General features: G+C 35.8%; 1 protein-coding gene across 2 annotated transcripts in view; it reads right to left on the bottom strand.

The window, feature by feature from the left end:
* Positions 1–13,626, bottom strand: part of VWA8 (von Willebrand factor A domain containing 8) — a 211,062-nt gene that overhangs the window by 166,747 nt on the left and 30,689 nt on the right. For both annotated transcript variants that reach the window (XM_009275642.1, XM_009275641.1), the window contains exons 5-6: positions 2,615–2,782; positions 304–468 (exon numbers count right to left, since the gene is read on the bottom strand). In XM_009275642.1, coding sequence (XP_009273917.1) covers positions 304–468; positions 2,615–2,782 — 333 coding nt within the window. The remainder of the gene's footprint in view (positions 1–303; positions 469–2,614; positions 2,783–13,626) is intronic.

The following is a 13,626-nucleotide window of genomic DNA, read 5'->3' as shown; positions in this document are numbered from 1 at the left end:
TTTCTCCCAGTTTATGTACTGAGCATGACGGCACATGGTATGGAATGTCCCTTTGGCCAGTTTGGGTCAGCTGTCCTGGCTGTGCCCCCTCCCAGCTTCTTGTGCACCTCCAGCCTTCTCAGTCGGTAGAGCATGGGAAGCTGGAAAGTCCTCGACTAGTGTAAGCACTACTTAGCAACAACTAAAACATCGGTGCGTTATCAACATTGTTCTCATCCTAAATCCAAACCACAGCACTGTACCAGCTACTAGGAAGGAAATTAACTCTATCCCAGCCGAACCCAGGACAGCTAGGGTACTTACCTTAAAGGGCAGATGATAAACGTCTCTAGCTTGAAATCGAGAGCGAAGGGGCGGATCCAAAGGGTTACCAGAGTATTTAGGTACCGGCAGGCCCAATGCTATCACTCGAAAATCTTCACTAACCCGAACAATCTTCCATGAATCTAACTCTGATTTTGTATGATCCTAAATTAATTAAAATAAAGCAACAAGAAGAAAAAACCATTACATCATTAAAAACTTATGATGACTAAGCTACAGATTGACTAACAGCCCTGGTCCTTCAGCCTAAATGTGGTAATCTTCTCATATTTCATTCAGAGGGACTAGAAAGCATGGAACCAGTCAAATTTGTGGATGGTAAAAGCAAGTTTTTCCCAAATGAACATAGACGGAATGCTTGATTAGGTGCAGCTTTCAGGCCTGTAGCAATTTGACCAAAGACCCCACAGATGGTTAAAGTTGAAAAGGTATCATTACAACACTGTTTTCACAAAGAATAGAAAATAAACAGACCACAAAATTTATTTTGTTCTAAAACATTAGAAGTGGGTCACCATCAAGTTTTTTTTTCTTCATTTTTCCCCTCTTATAACTGTAAAGGAGACTAAAATCTGCATTTAAAAAGTTTCATTTACAAATTAAGCTTTATTATAAGCAATAATACAGAACTAGACTCCTTCATGAGGACATTAAATGTTGTATTTCAGTTGTTGTCATGTAAAAGATCCATTGCATACAAAAAATGCACTCTTTAGTCTTCCCACATCACAGCTGAGTCTTCCTTGAAACCATACTTGAGCACATTTCCTGCAGACCTAGATGTACAGTAATTATTCACACTAGACTCCTTCATGAGGACATTAAATGTTTTATTTCAGTTGTTGTCATGTAAAAGATCCATTGCATACAAAAAATGCACTCTTTAGTCTTCCACATCACAGCCTGAGTCTTCCTTGAAACCATACTTGAGCACATTTCCTGCAGACCTAGATGTACAGTAATTATTCACACAGGAGAAGAGAAAATGAACGTTAGCTTATATAGTACAATATTCCCCAAACAACAAAACAACAACAATATTAGATTTAGTATTGTAGCAAGAGATTTATTTAATTCATATACTATTAGCAGTGTGCCTGAGGCACTCATTTTGAAACATTTTATCATTAGAAAAGTGTTAAAAAGGAAAAGAAAAGAGGAAGATGCTTTGCATAATTGCAACCAAGTCCTGTCTAAGTTTGAATTCTCATTTTCAGTCTTTAAATACAATTACATTTTAAAAGTCTACTTTTAAAATATAATAATAATGCTTCCAACAACTGCATCTACTAATTAAATATCATAAACATGTTTTTGGAAAAGGCATGGATCAGAAGAATTGTAACCACAGATGAGAGGCATAAGAAATCATTATATATTTTCAGAAATCCACTACAGTACTTCAGCATAATTAGCAACTTCATACAAATCAGGATCAATGCCAGGTGGCTTATTACAAATTTCCTTCCTGTGCCACATGGGCCTGAATTATATACCTAACCACAGTTCGGTATGACCGACAGAAACATAAGTGAGCAGGGGACAGACTGTTACGGGAGACTGACAGGTATGTGATCCGAAACTACAGCACATGAGAGTAAGATGCGGAGTACTACCGGAAACTGTCTGATGAAATTTACTGAGGTGCCCAAAAGCCTGAAAAGTATCCACTCAAATTTAAGCAGTAGGACTCAAATCTTGAAAAAAAGGAAAATGGCTAAAGTAGCAATGGCAGCAGACACTAAAATCCCATTTCCTATCAAAAGAAAATTCTCTAACCAGTTCCTATAATTTACATTGGCTGTTTACATATACTTTTGTAAATTAAAAGCAAGACAGCACTGACGAATATAGTGTCGCTTATCTTGACCTCATTTTTTTGGTATCCTATCATTTTAAAAGCTTAGCAACAAGGCAATTGCAGTGTTGAGACATTATCTGAATTTTATGGGAACAATTTCAACTTAAATCTCTTTTCACAAGTATATTTTGGTTACTCTCACATTGCGGCTTTCACATTTTAGAAACATACAGGCTTCATACAAGGTTAACACAGACTACTCTTTTTCATGTGGACAGACAAGATACAGAATATTTTTTTGTTGTTGTAAGCAGTAGTTTGACTTCTCACATAGTTTTCACTCTGCCTATTTCATCCCATGGAACATCCCAGAAAAAACACCTTGTTGAGATTTCCCCCATTTGGCTCATACATACTCTCCCCTTCACAATGGTATTTCAGCACTATCAACAAAAACAAAAATTGAAAATCCAAACAGCATTTCCATACCTGCAGAAGTTTGTCGTAACGCTCTGCAGACATGAGAAAACGCCCATCTTCAAGCTGCATTTCCCTATTCTCCAGCAAATTGTTTAACACTGGCAGGACATTCCGCTCAGCCTTCTCCAAACCTTCCAGCACAAGGATTCTGCCTTCGGTAGCCGCACGAACTGCACACTTTTCAAAAATAAAAGAACGGTATTATAATAGAAATAGACATTACATATCTCATGAAATCCTGCTGAAAAAGAACCTCCAGGTGCTTCCCAAAACAGCAGTCATTTCTGTAAGAATCAGTAAGATTCACATCAGTAGTGATCAGGAAGAATGACAGCTGACTGCCTTAACAGCTACACATTCATGAGCTGGACTTTTATCTCCTAACTATTACAGGGATTGACAAAAATAAGTTCCAGTATTTTGTACCAACAGAATAAAATGTAAAACCTTGCAGACATTTTAGTGTATACCCAGTATATATTAGTATGTGGCACCTTTTCTTTTTGACGGTGCATAATATTTCGTATTTTTCAGGTATTTTAACACCATCTAACAATTCTGGGACAGCTATTTATACAGAAAACATACAATCAAGGTGGTTTTACATGTTTACAATTATATTAAAATATTTAGAAAAAAGTCAGGTATTCCTTTGGATTGCTCTGGTTATGCACCAGTGTAATTCATCCTCAGTACCTTGTGTTAGTCTGACTAGAACATAAGTCTATTGAAACCAAACATGGATGGTGAAAACAAAATAGTGCTATAAATAATCGTATGTTAAAAAATGTGATAAAATTAAAAATATTTAGAATTATATTCCCTGACTGAACACGGTCTTCTACAAAACCAGAATAAAAATGTAGCCATTAACTTGATAATCCTTTGGAGCCTTTGGGATAGAAAGTTCTTTCTTTTCTATATTTCACTTTAAGAGTTGTATATATGTGGCTGTTTATTTAAGTGCATAATGTGGAGCCAAAATGTAAAACCAAACTCCGGTGCTGGTAATTTTGTGCAACTTTCTTGCAGTCAATGACATTCACTCAGGTAAATTAACTACACTTCATATCTAATATTCACAATTACTGTCCAGTAAAAGACTCTGAAATTCAATGCATTCTTGTCTACTTCCAATTTGCAAAAGTTTAATCAGATAATAATGGGGCAGGTTTAGGCACAGGCAACATTTAGAGGCACCAAAGAGTCTTCCTTTGCATTCCTATTACATTTTAACACAATTTTAGACACAAGCACAGTTGCAAAGGAAAACAAATGAAATCTCTTCCCAGCATGTCTCCTATAAACTCCTACAGAAGAACCTGTCATATGATGCTAGATGGAAATCTCTGATGAATACAATAGATGCCAAAAACTGGGACAGAGAGAAAGAAGGAAGATATGAGAAAGAGTAACGAAGAGGTCCCAGAATACAAAAACAACAAGAACAAAAACAAGAATTACATGTGAAAGCAGATGTATAAGCGTAAGCATAAACTAGAAACAAAGAACAGTTCAGCACAACAAATGAATTGCTACATGGTACAAAGCATACAACAGAATCAGAGATCCATCTGAGAAGATAAAGACAACACTAAATGATAAGACTAACTAATTTAGATGCTTCTTATGTACAGTATAGAAGCATAAATAACTACTGGCAAATTAGCCATAACGTAAGCTTTTCACATTGTTATTAAAATGGAAATAATTCCTGTATCTAATCTGGATTCAAGCAAACATTACTGAAAAAAGGCCCTCACAAATCCTGGTACACATCTCCAGTTCAAGTTCCCTTCTCTGAAAGTCATTCTATATAACTTCTTAATACCTAGCCTCATAATCAGTATCTGAGGAACCTGGAATAATCTCATTAAACAATTTATAGTCCTCAGATTATTTCTCTTCTACTGAATCACCAATTCTTTCCAAAAGCAATCAGTATGTGAATTGATTTGATTTTTTTTTTGTTAATTCAGGACATCATACTCTACTAACAGGCAATATAAAATTCTTCTCTCCTCATCCCATAAAATTTGTACAAAGGACAAATTTTGTACTGACATTCTTCTCCAGGAAGGTCACTGGTCAAGTCAAAAATCTGCTCCAACCTGCTTGAATAGAAAACCTGAGTCTCCAGCAGCCAGTCCAATACCTGGCATGAACAAAATGCTATTTTGGCTAAACGCAGTTTGGAGATACAGCCAGAATATGCTTTAGCAAACAATTTATTTGCCAAGTTGGTTGGATTCTGCATATTATAAGTCTATGAAGACTTTATGACCGAGTTTTACTAGCCAGAGGAAAACACACATTCTGTTCATATGGTTTCAAAATATTTTGAGTATCCATAGAATCTTGTTAACTCATGTTGAGACACGCACACTATGGACGAAGGCTTGCTGAAATAACAGGCTTCCAGTATCAGCATAAATCTCTCTCCTGAACGCGTACATGAAGGCAATCTGCTGTAGGGGTAGACAGCAAATATCAGGAAGTATATAATAATCATTAACTTCAAGAAAGAAGTTGCTCTCCGTTAGCAGTGCAATCTTGAGAAGCAGCCTACTACACTATGTTGCCTGCTGATCGTCAGCTTACAGGATCAAAATTTAAAAAGTACACAGTTTCCAGAGCTTGGAAACTATTTAAAGTTTTTATTCAAAATTCTATTGCTCAGTACAATGATATTTCAAAAGATATGCTACACACGGTCTTTGCCTACCTATATGTACCTTTTGTAATCAGCTTCAGGAATGGCTGAATGCACAACCATGGTTTTTCACTTCTTAATCAAAGACACCCCATGACAACGATAACACCATCACTACCTGGGTGCTAATTTACTCTGATTGGCTTTCTTCCAAATTGTGCTACTCATATATCTTCAAAGCATATCTGAAATATTGCAAATTGTTCTCCAAAATACAATTAAATAAATGCATGATTCATCTACCTCTCAAGTTCTTGTGTTAAATAGCATAAAGTTTGCTCTTAGGACCAAAACAGCTGCATATCTCTGGCTGAACTATGATATTTCTGCGTTCTGGTTGGTAATAAGTTTTTGCAATAAGCTAGGCATACTACAAGGAATCCTCTGTATCATTATTTCAGTTTTATCTGTGTATTGATGGATTGGTATGGAAACTAAAATGCATTAAAAAAAAAAAATCAGAGGAACAAAGTCAGTTTGCAATCTGTCACTGAAAATCATTTTTTAAAAATGCTTCCAAGAAACAAATCTTCATAATTCTATAATGAAAACCCAGAAATAGCTACGCTGCCTCCCTCTCTCACTAGCCTTGTTTGTTCTAAATGTTTAACATAAAACACAATTTGATGGGGGGAGCTTATATTGTGCAACCTTGATGATAAACCTGAGATTAAAAGTATTAATTCTTGTTAAAAGGCCGAGAGGGATTTGTTAAATGTTTACTTTCAGATGTATTGTAACTGCAGCAAGGGACTATTTTGCTCATCAGAGGAGGACAGACGCTGCTGCCTCCCACCCGTGCTCCTAGGGCTCTGGGAGGATGGTAACCTGGATACCTGCTCCAGGGAATATCTGCAGCTACTGCAGGCTGGGAGCAGAAACCCTTCACACAGTGCTGCTCTCATAGTAATGGCTTTATGCAACAAATACCTAATGCAGATTGCTTACCCTGGTTTCACACTGCACCTACAAAAATGTATTTTTATCTTTAAAGGCAAAAACACCTTAGGAACAAAACAGCCCAAAGCGGACTTTCATTGTCTTTCCCATAGTTGAACTATGGTGAGCTCCTCCACTTGAGCAGTGCAAAATATGACAACTGCAGGAAGCTGTAAACCCCAATTCTGGCATAAATCACAGTGTATAAGCGCATGGATGAAGTTTTACAGTGTCAGAAAGGGAAGAAGGACAGAAAAAAGCTCACCACAATGCACATACTGAAATGCACAAACACCAGAGAAAGGAGGACATTTTTATAAAGCTAACCAAAATAGTTTGTAAAGGCACAAAAAATTTTAACAGGATAGTTTAAAATATCAGAACTGAAATGGTAGTTCTCTTTTCTCGGGAAAATGCATATCATAAACCAGAAAATTCTGGTTGCCCTGAAATCCGTGAAGAAGGTTCTCGGGGAATTCTAAAGGGCTTTGATTTTTCAGACCTGGGCATCATTCTAAATATGATGTACAGGCTACGTTTCAGAACCGTATTAAAAAAATGCTGCTAGAAATTGCTCAAATGTAATCAGTAAGTAAGTGTCTTTTTTTAAGGAGCTACCTCAAGATAAGTTGTTTTTAGAAGATGACTTGCCCCCGGTCCGAAAACTGGATCCCTGCAATGACAACTCAAGCATAGCAACCAAAACTACGATGTGGAAAAACAACAGAACAAGTAGCTCAGTGAACATGAGAACTAATGAGGTAAGGTTTCCCTACAACTGCAGCCTACATTTCAGATGTCCCTTCTAACATAGTATCTCGTTCCCACCACCCGCACAATATCCCACGCAAACTCATCCACCCAAGTCTTTCCATTCACTCCTGTATCATTCCAACAATGATATGTCCAGATGTCTCTTATGGTGAAAAGAGATCCTTAATGACCATCTGGTAAAGACAACACAAAACTTTGGCTGGTTTTGAGCTAACACGATGCTGACTGGCTGCAGCAGGCTAACAGAACTTGAACTGTTAAATCCATGGTGCAGCCTGTCTTCCAGGGATGGGAAGTGGACATTAATTTGAGTCCCTGGAACCTACCGAGCTACTGAATATCACAAAACTCAGAGGAAATTGATATCTTCTAAATTTCTTTCCATAGGTTATAGTACAATTAAGCAATTTTTTTCAAATTTAAATCATTAAAACTAACCAATAAGTAAAAGATACTAGGAAAACAAATGACAGAGATGCAGAATGGAGTACGCTATGAGCTTTTACTCCTCATTTTACCAGGAAAGGAAGAGGACATCGACCAAGACTTGTAATTTACTGTAAGTGCCTCAGGTTATTCTTTTAAGAAAATGCAATAGAACTAATATGATCATCAAGTTTTTTATAATACCTATATGGAAATAGCAAATTATGTAGAAATTTAGAGACAGTCTAAAGATAGATGTACAAACAGATGTTGAGGGCAGTGAAGCATATAAGGCTGTCTCTTATTGGGGAATCTACTTTGCTAGATTTTAACAATATCTGTAAACAGCATGTCTAATGGTATGCCTCTACCAAAGAATATCTTTCAATACATTTGTTCAGTTTTTAGGCCTCTTAATTCCTTAGTTATTGTTTTCTCTCATGAGTTCAGCAAACAGGAAAGCTGTTGAGCAAAGCTGACATGGATGACTATTTAATGGACTGAAGTGATAATATACTTCCTTCAAAATAAAAGTATTGTCAAAAATTAAGTAGTAAGATAAAGGGCTATTAAAAGCCATGTTCAACCAGTTTCAAAGCAACGATCTCAACTTTTTACAAAAACTTACTGTTCTCTTTTTCCTTAAATATTTGTAAAATCTTGTGTTAGTTGTTTAAAATAAAGTGTATTTAATAAAAAAGTTCTGAACGTATAATGCCATTCAAAGATGAAATTACAAACAGACCTACTATTCACCTAAAATACGTATTCTATTTTTTGTTACAAAATTTTTCACTTTATAGATGATTATAAACTATAGTTTTGCATTTTACAATTTAGGCCACAAATATACTGAGTTATATATATTCCAAATGTGTTTTTCAGGTTTTATTAAAATCAATATAATAGTAACTAATGTGGTTAGTCAAATTAAAAAAGTAACTTAAGAACTAAATAATTCAACCTTTTTCTCCCTTTGTAATGGGGGCGGGGGCTACATCTTCACTATTCAGCCTACCTCCCCACTGAGTTAATCAAATGTTTTCTGGGTGGGTTTTATAGCTAATTTTCCCCCATGAGGTTAGGAAAATTACAGGGCAAGTTGCATTTAATAATGTTATTCAATCCTTTTTTATTAAAAAAAAAAAAAAAAGACAGAGAAATCACAGTATACCAGAGCACTGTCAGCCAGGCTAGTTAGTATCCAAAGAGACACTCCAGCTGTCTGCAGTAGTTAACATCTCAGTGAGGAAGAATGGCCTGAACTGGTGAGCATCTAATTCATGATGCAATGCCATGGCACAGAAAAAAAAGACAGACAGACAGAAAGACAGACAGAAAGACAAGCAACTAAAAAAGAAACAACCTGAATTTACTGGAGGTTTGAATCAGAAAACTAGGCTAGAAAAGTTTACCCTAGGAAGTGAATCGACATATGATAAGATCATAAATATGTTAATGTGACAAGAACTAGAACAGTCTTTTATTTCATAGTCACCGATTTTAGCTTCCCCAGCCATTGATTTCAGCTTCCTTCACACGATTTTTTTTTCCATTTTTGAACTACCACATGTCAAATGACCTGTTTTATTTCCATCACCCCTTCCCCTAGCATGACAGTCAGATGTTTTTGCAACAGTGCCTGCAAACTGTATTTACAAGAGATTATGTCCCCACCTAGGCAGGTTCTGGCCATTTTAGCTACTTTACACCAGGTGTATTAGTACAACAGTACATTTACATCAAGTATGTGAAACATTTTGCATCTTTGGCAGAGAGCAGGCCCAGGAGCAAGCAATCTGAGTTTCTGAACAGAGTTGCCAGTACAAATATCTACAAACAAATTCTATACAACTCTTGTCTTCTGGACAAGAATAAGGGAGATGGGTTATTTAAATTTTTCTTCCTGATGAGTAGCAGAATAAAAAGGAAATTAAGTACTTGGCAGACATCTAAAGATTATGAAGTTAATTATCACTTGTAAATCACTTTGATTCAGAGCACCATCCATAGAGTCCACATTGCCTATGAATGTTATGACACCATGTTACAAAGTATTGCCCCTTCCCGCATTGTAGGAAATACTAGCTGAAAAGAAAGTGGAATATGTCTGTAAGTCACAAACATAAGAAAAAAGAAGCCCACACCTTTGATTTTAATCTATAAGGAATTATAAATACAAAGTCCTAATATTCCTCACATTACATCAGACATTCATCTATATGCCCTCTACATCAGAACAAGATACCAGAGTCTGAACTGCTAACCTAACAAATCCAGTTAAATGCTGACACTTTTAGAAACGTAAAAAGTTTTGCGAATTATTAAAACAAAATCACTTCTACGAGTTAAGAGGCTACTATATAGGGGTCCTTATCATGCATTTTCTTTTTAGATACAAGATATACTGTGTCAACGTCAATAAAGATTAACTTCATCCAAATACTGTTGGTTTCTACCTAATATTTCCCTCTTTCTGCACAACGTTGGACACAACAAGAACATTGCTTGCCTATTCTTTCTACAGACTTTGCTATCTAGCTCCCTGTACCAGACAGACAGATATTTCAGTGACAGTCGGTCAACTAAGTTATACCTTCTGACAATGCCTTTGCTGTGGCAAACTTACCAGCTCATCAAAAATCCACTGTCACCTCCAAGGTAGTAAGTTAATAAGTCATAAAATTACACAATTTGCACTCACCGGTTAATTTTTTTAAAAGCTGAATTATTCTTACCCATCTCTTTGCTAGAGTATAGATAGAATTTTTTTGATATGTATACACAAACATATATACATATGTATACACACACACTCTCAAATATGATTATAATTTCATTCAATTAATCTCATGTCTTATTTTCTAATTCTCTTCCTAATCTTTTTTGATTAAAAGAAACCAAACTCAAGTCTGTGTAGTGCTACTCCGGGGGATTTCATGTCATGTTCATTTTACAGACAGCACAGTTTAAGCTGTCATTTCTGTTACTCTGGATGTTCAATTGATTACTACATGAAGTCTTTCAAGCCATGGTAGAAGGTAATTTTTCTGGTATCTTGACAATCAATTTCACATTTTATCATTGTACAACTTATGATGCTGGTGCAGTTAGGGATGCAAAAGTATTCTATTAAAATGAGTATGTTCACATAGTTCAAAGATACACCAAAACTGAGTCTAACTCTGTATATACAGAAATGACAGTGATATACATACTTATCCACTCAGTGGATACAGCTTAGTCAGCAAATCCTCAAAAACATGACACTGTATTTGTAATTTTTCAGCACATAACCATACAATATTTTTCTACTTATTCCAACCTCAGCTAGTTTGATTGTCCCAAACAGAAAAGACTGTACACTTAATGAAGTGGTCTGTGTTTGGGAAGCTTGTTTCATGTAAATGAAACAGGCATTCCAGGCAACATGGTTTGTGGCACAATCCTGGAGCAATACACCTCTCAAGCACTAACAAAATGGCTTAGCTGCTCTCCCAATTGCATCCACTACATTAAAACAATGTAGGATTTCCTTTGATGTAGTAATTAAAAATGTGGGAGGCTGTGGTAATAAGAGTTTAAATCAGAGGTGTGCCTTTTATAGCTGTAAACACACAATAAAAAGCAAAATTGCATCAGAAATGGGAAAAAAAAAAAAGGACATAAAAGTATCAAACCTAATTCCTTAATTTTTGAAAATACAATAGGCTGATATTAGAATCTCCATACCGGTTCCATCAAGTTGGTGGTTCAACTAAAAAGAGTTACAGAAACAGAAAGCCGCTCTGCAAGACAAGCTCTTCTATCAATAAAAGCAAAATTTCAAGCTGCCATTTAAGTATTTAAGTAACATAAAGTTATTCTAACTAATTACTTGATACGCAACATAATTAACCCATGCAGATTAAAAAATTACAAAGTAAATTACAAATTACAGAGTAAAACCAAGAGGTTACTTAATTGTCTCAATAACAGCAATAATGACATTTCTGAGGCTTTTAACAGTGAATTAACAGCTGAAAACCAAAATTAGTGGCCCAAGGTAAAGACGAGAAAACAGAATTTTCTGCTGTCAGTACCTGAATGAAAACAAATAATTCACCATTACCCCATTATAAGTCCTTTATTTTACATGATTTTAATTGGGAATGAATTTGATAATTCAATGTTTACCTTCATTTTAATGGTCCCCTATTTCTGAGGTAAATAACACCCCCCCCCTTTTTTTTTGCCCCTCTTCAGATATCTCTTCTAACTTCCTAACTCCAAATCTTCTCCCATTTGATTCACTCTAGTACTAAGAAATGCTAATATGCGAGGATATTTGATACATCAGCCCTTCAATATATATTTCAATGCGGAATTTCAATCACTGCTTCCAAATCACCATCTTCCAGATCTATCTTAAATAACTAACTGCAATCATATTCAGTAACTTCGTATTAAAATATATCCGATGTTTTGAAACCTATGAGATATCAATTTACAGTATTTAATCTGTCACTATTAAATGTAGAGCTATAAACAACCATAACATCTTAACAATCACTCACAGACAACTTTGCAAACCCTTGTGGGTCTGCAAACCTGATGATTCACTATCCTGAAGTTATTTCTGGTAACAAGATGCCAGCTTTTGTTACACTATATTATTATTCAAAGTTTAAGATAACTACATTACTATATTATGACTTGCATGCAAAGAGCCTCATCTATCTTAAGCAACAGCTAAGTTTTATTTGACCCACAGAATTCATACAGTGGATGTTCTGGAAATCACTTTTTCAAACTTTGCTGTCTTCTCTTGGGTATCATGAAGAACAAACATGAGATTCCACAGGAAGAGAAATGCTATGTAAATCTGAAAAGCATAGCCTGTATCTTCAGTCCCTCATATGAGTTCACCTTCTCTTTAGCTCACCTATGGCAATGGGAGCAATCCAAGCTCTTTTGGGAGCATTTTGTTAAGGCTACCTACTGATAGCCTTCTCTGTCTTGAAACAGTTCATGGTCTGGGGTTCAAAGAGAGCAGTGTCTGGCCTGTGTAATGTTTTGAATTGGTACAGCCATCTGCAAACCTCAAAATCATTAAATGAATTAATTAAATTCAAGCCCCAGTGTAACCTGTAAAACTTTATTCCCTTTTATTACTGAGCTATAATTAGATCTGTCATGGTTCTAAACATAACCATGTACCATATTTTATGTGTCTTTAACTAAAATGTAGGGTTAGAAAACTTCAGCTGGAACATCACTATCTATGAGATTCATCTTTCATTTTTCCAATATTTTAAAAGTGCTCATCTAAATACCAATGATTTATTTTCTTATTTTCCCTTCAGAGCTTAAACAGACTTTGGTTATACATGTGATGAGTAACACATGAGCTGAGAAAAGACATCATGATTCTGACTGATTTTAGTATCTTGCTAAAAGAAAGTCTTGGTCTGAAGTACTGCTGTGCTGGATTCTGGTAAAAACCTTTTAACTGAAAAATTCCAACAGACCGAGGAAGAAAGGTAATCTTAGACCTTTACCTTAGAAAGCTAATCTTCCTAGAGTGTTCTTACTGGAGTGAGATCACTCAAAATAGATTGTACAAAGTGAATAAAGCTGCCTCATACTTACATTGGGATCAAAGTCTTCAGACAAGTACAGGGTTAACAGACCATCTCACATCTCGGTGAGCTTCTTACAGTCCCTGATACAGTGGCTCTTACAAACGTTAGTTAACTAATGCTCTTACACCAGGGGTAAGTTACCTTGACTATCCTGTAGCAAGCATGAGGATAAGGCTGTCCATAACAGCAGTTAGGCATGGAGCTAACATGAGTTTATGAGTTAACCCCACAGCCTACACAAATGCTCTTATCCTCTGGTAAATGAGGAGCCATTTACAGCCCTAATCCACGGTACAGTACTTTAAATTACCTCATATTGTGCAACCCTCATCTTTCCAGATAAGCATGAGATAATTTGAAGTCCTAGAAATAACTACAAAAAAATTATTTGGATTAGTTGTTATCCTTCATTCTGAGGATCTTCCATCACTCAAAGTCATTTATCATGGTTTCAAGAAAATCCATTTAAAGGTTTCTTTAAAGTTTGGAGGCCGAAAAAGAGATTATTGGGAAATAAAAAAAGGGGGGGGGGGAATGTTTCTTTA

This window comes from Aptenodytes forsteri, unplaced genomic scaffold (genome assembly GCF_000699145.1).
Source record: "Aptenodytes forsteri isolate BGI_AS27 unplaced genomic scaffold, ASM69914v1 Scaffold172, whole genome shotgun sequence".
Classification (NCBI taxonomy): domain Eukaryota; kingdom Metazoa; phylum Chordata; class Aves; order Sphenisciformes; family Spheniscidae; genus Aptenodytes; species Aptenodytes forsteri.
This window is presented reverse-complemented; position numbering and strand designations above follow the sequence as displayed.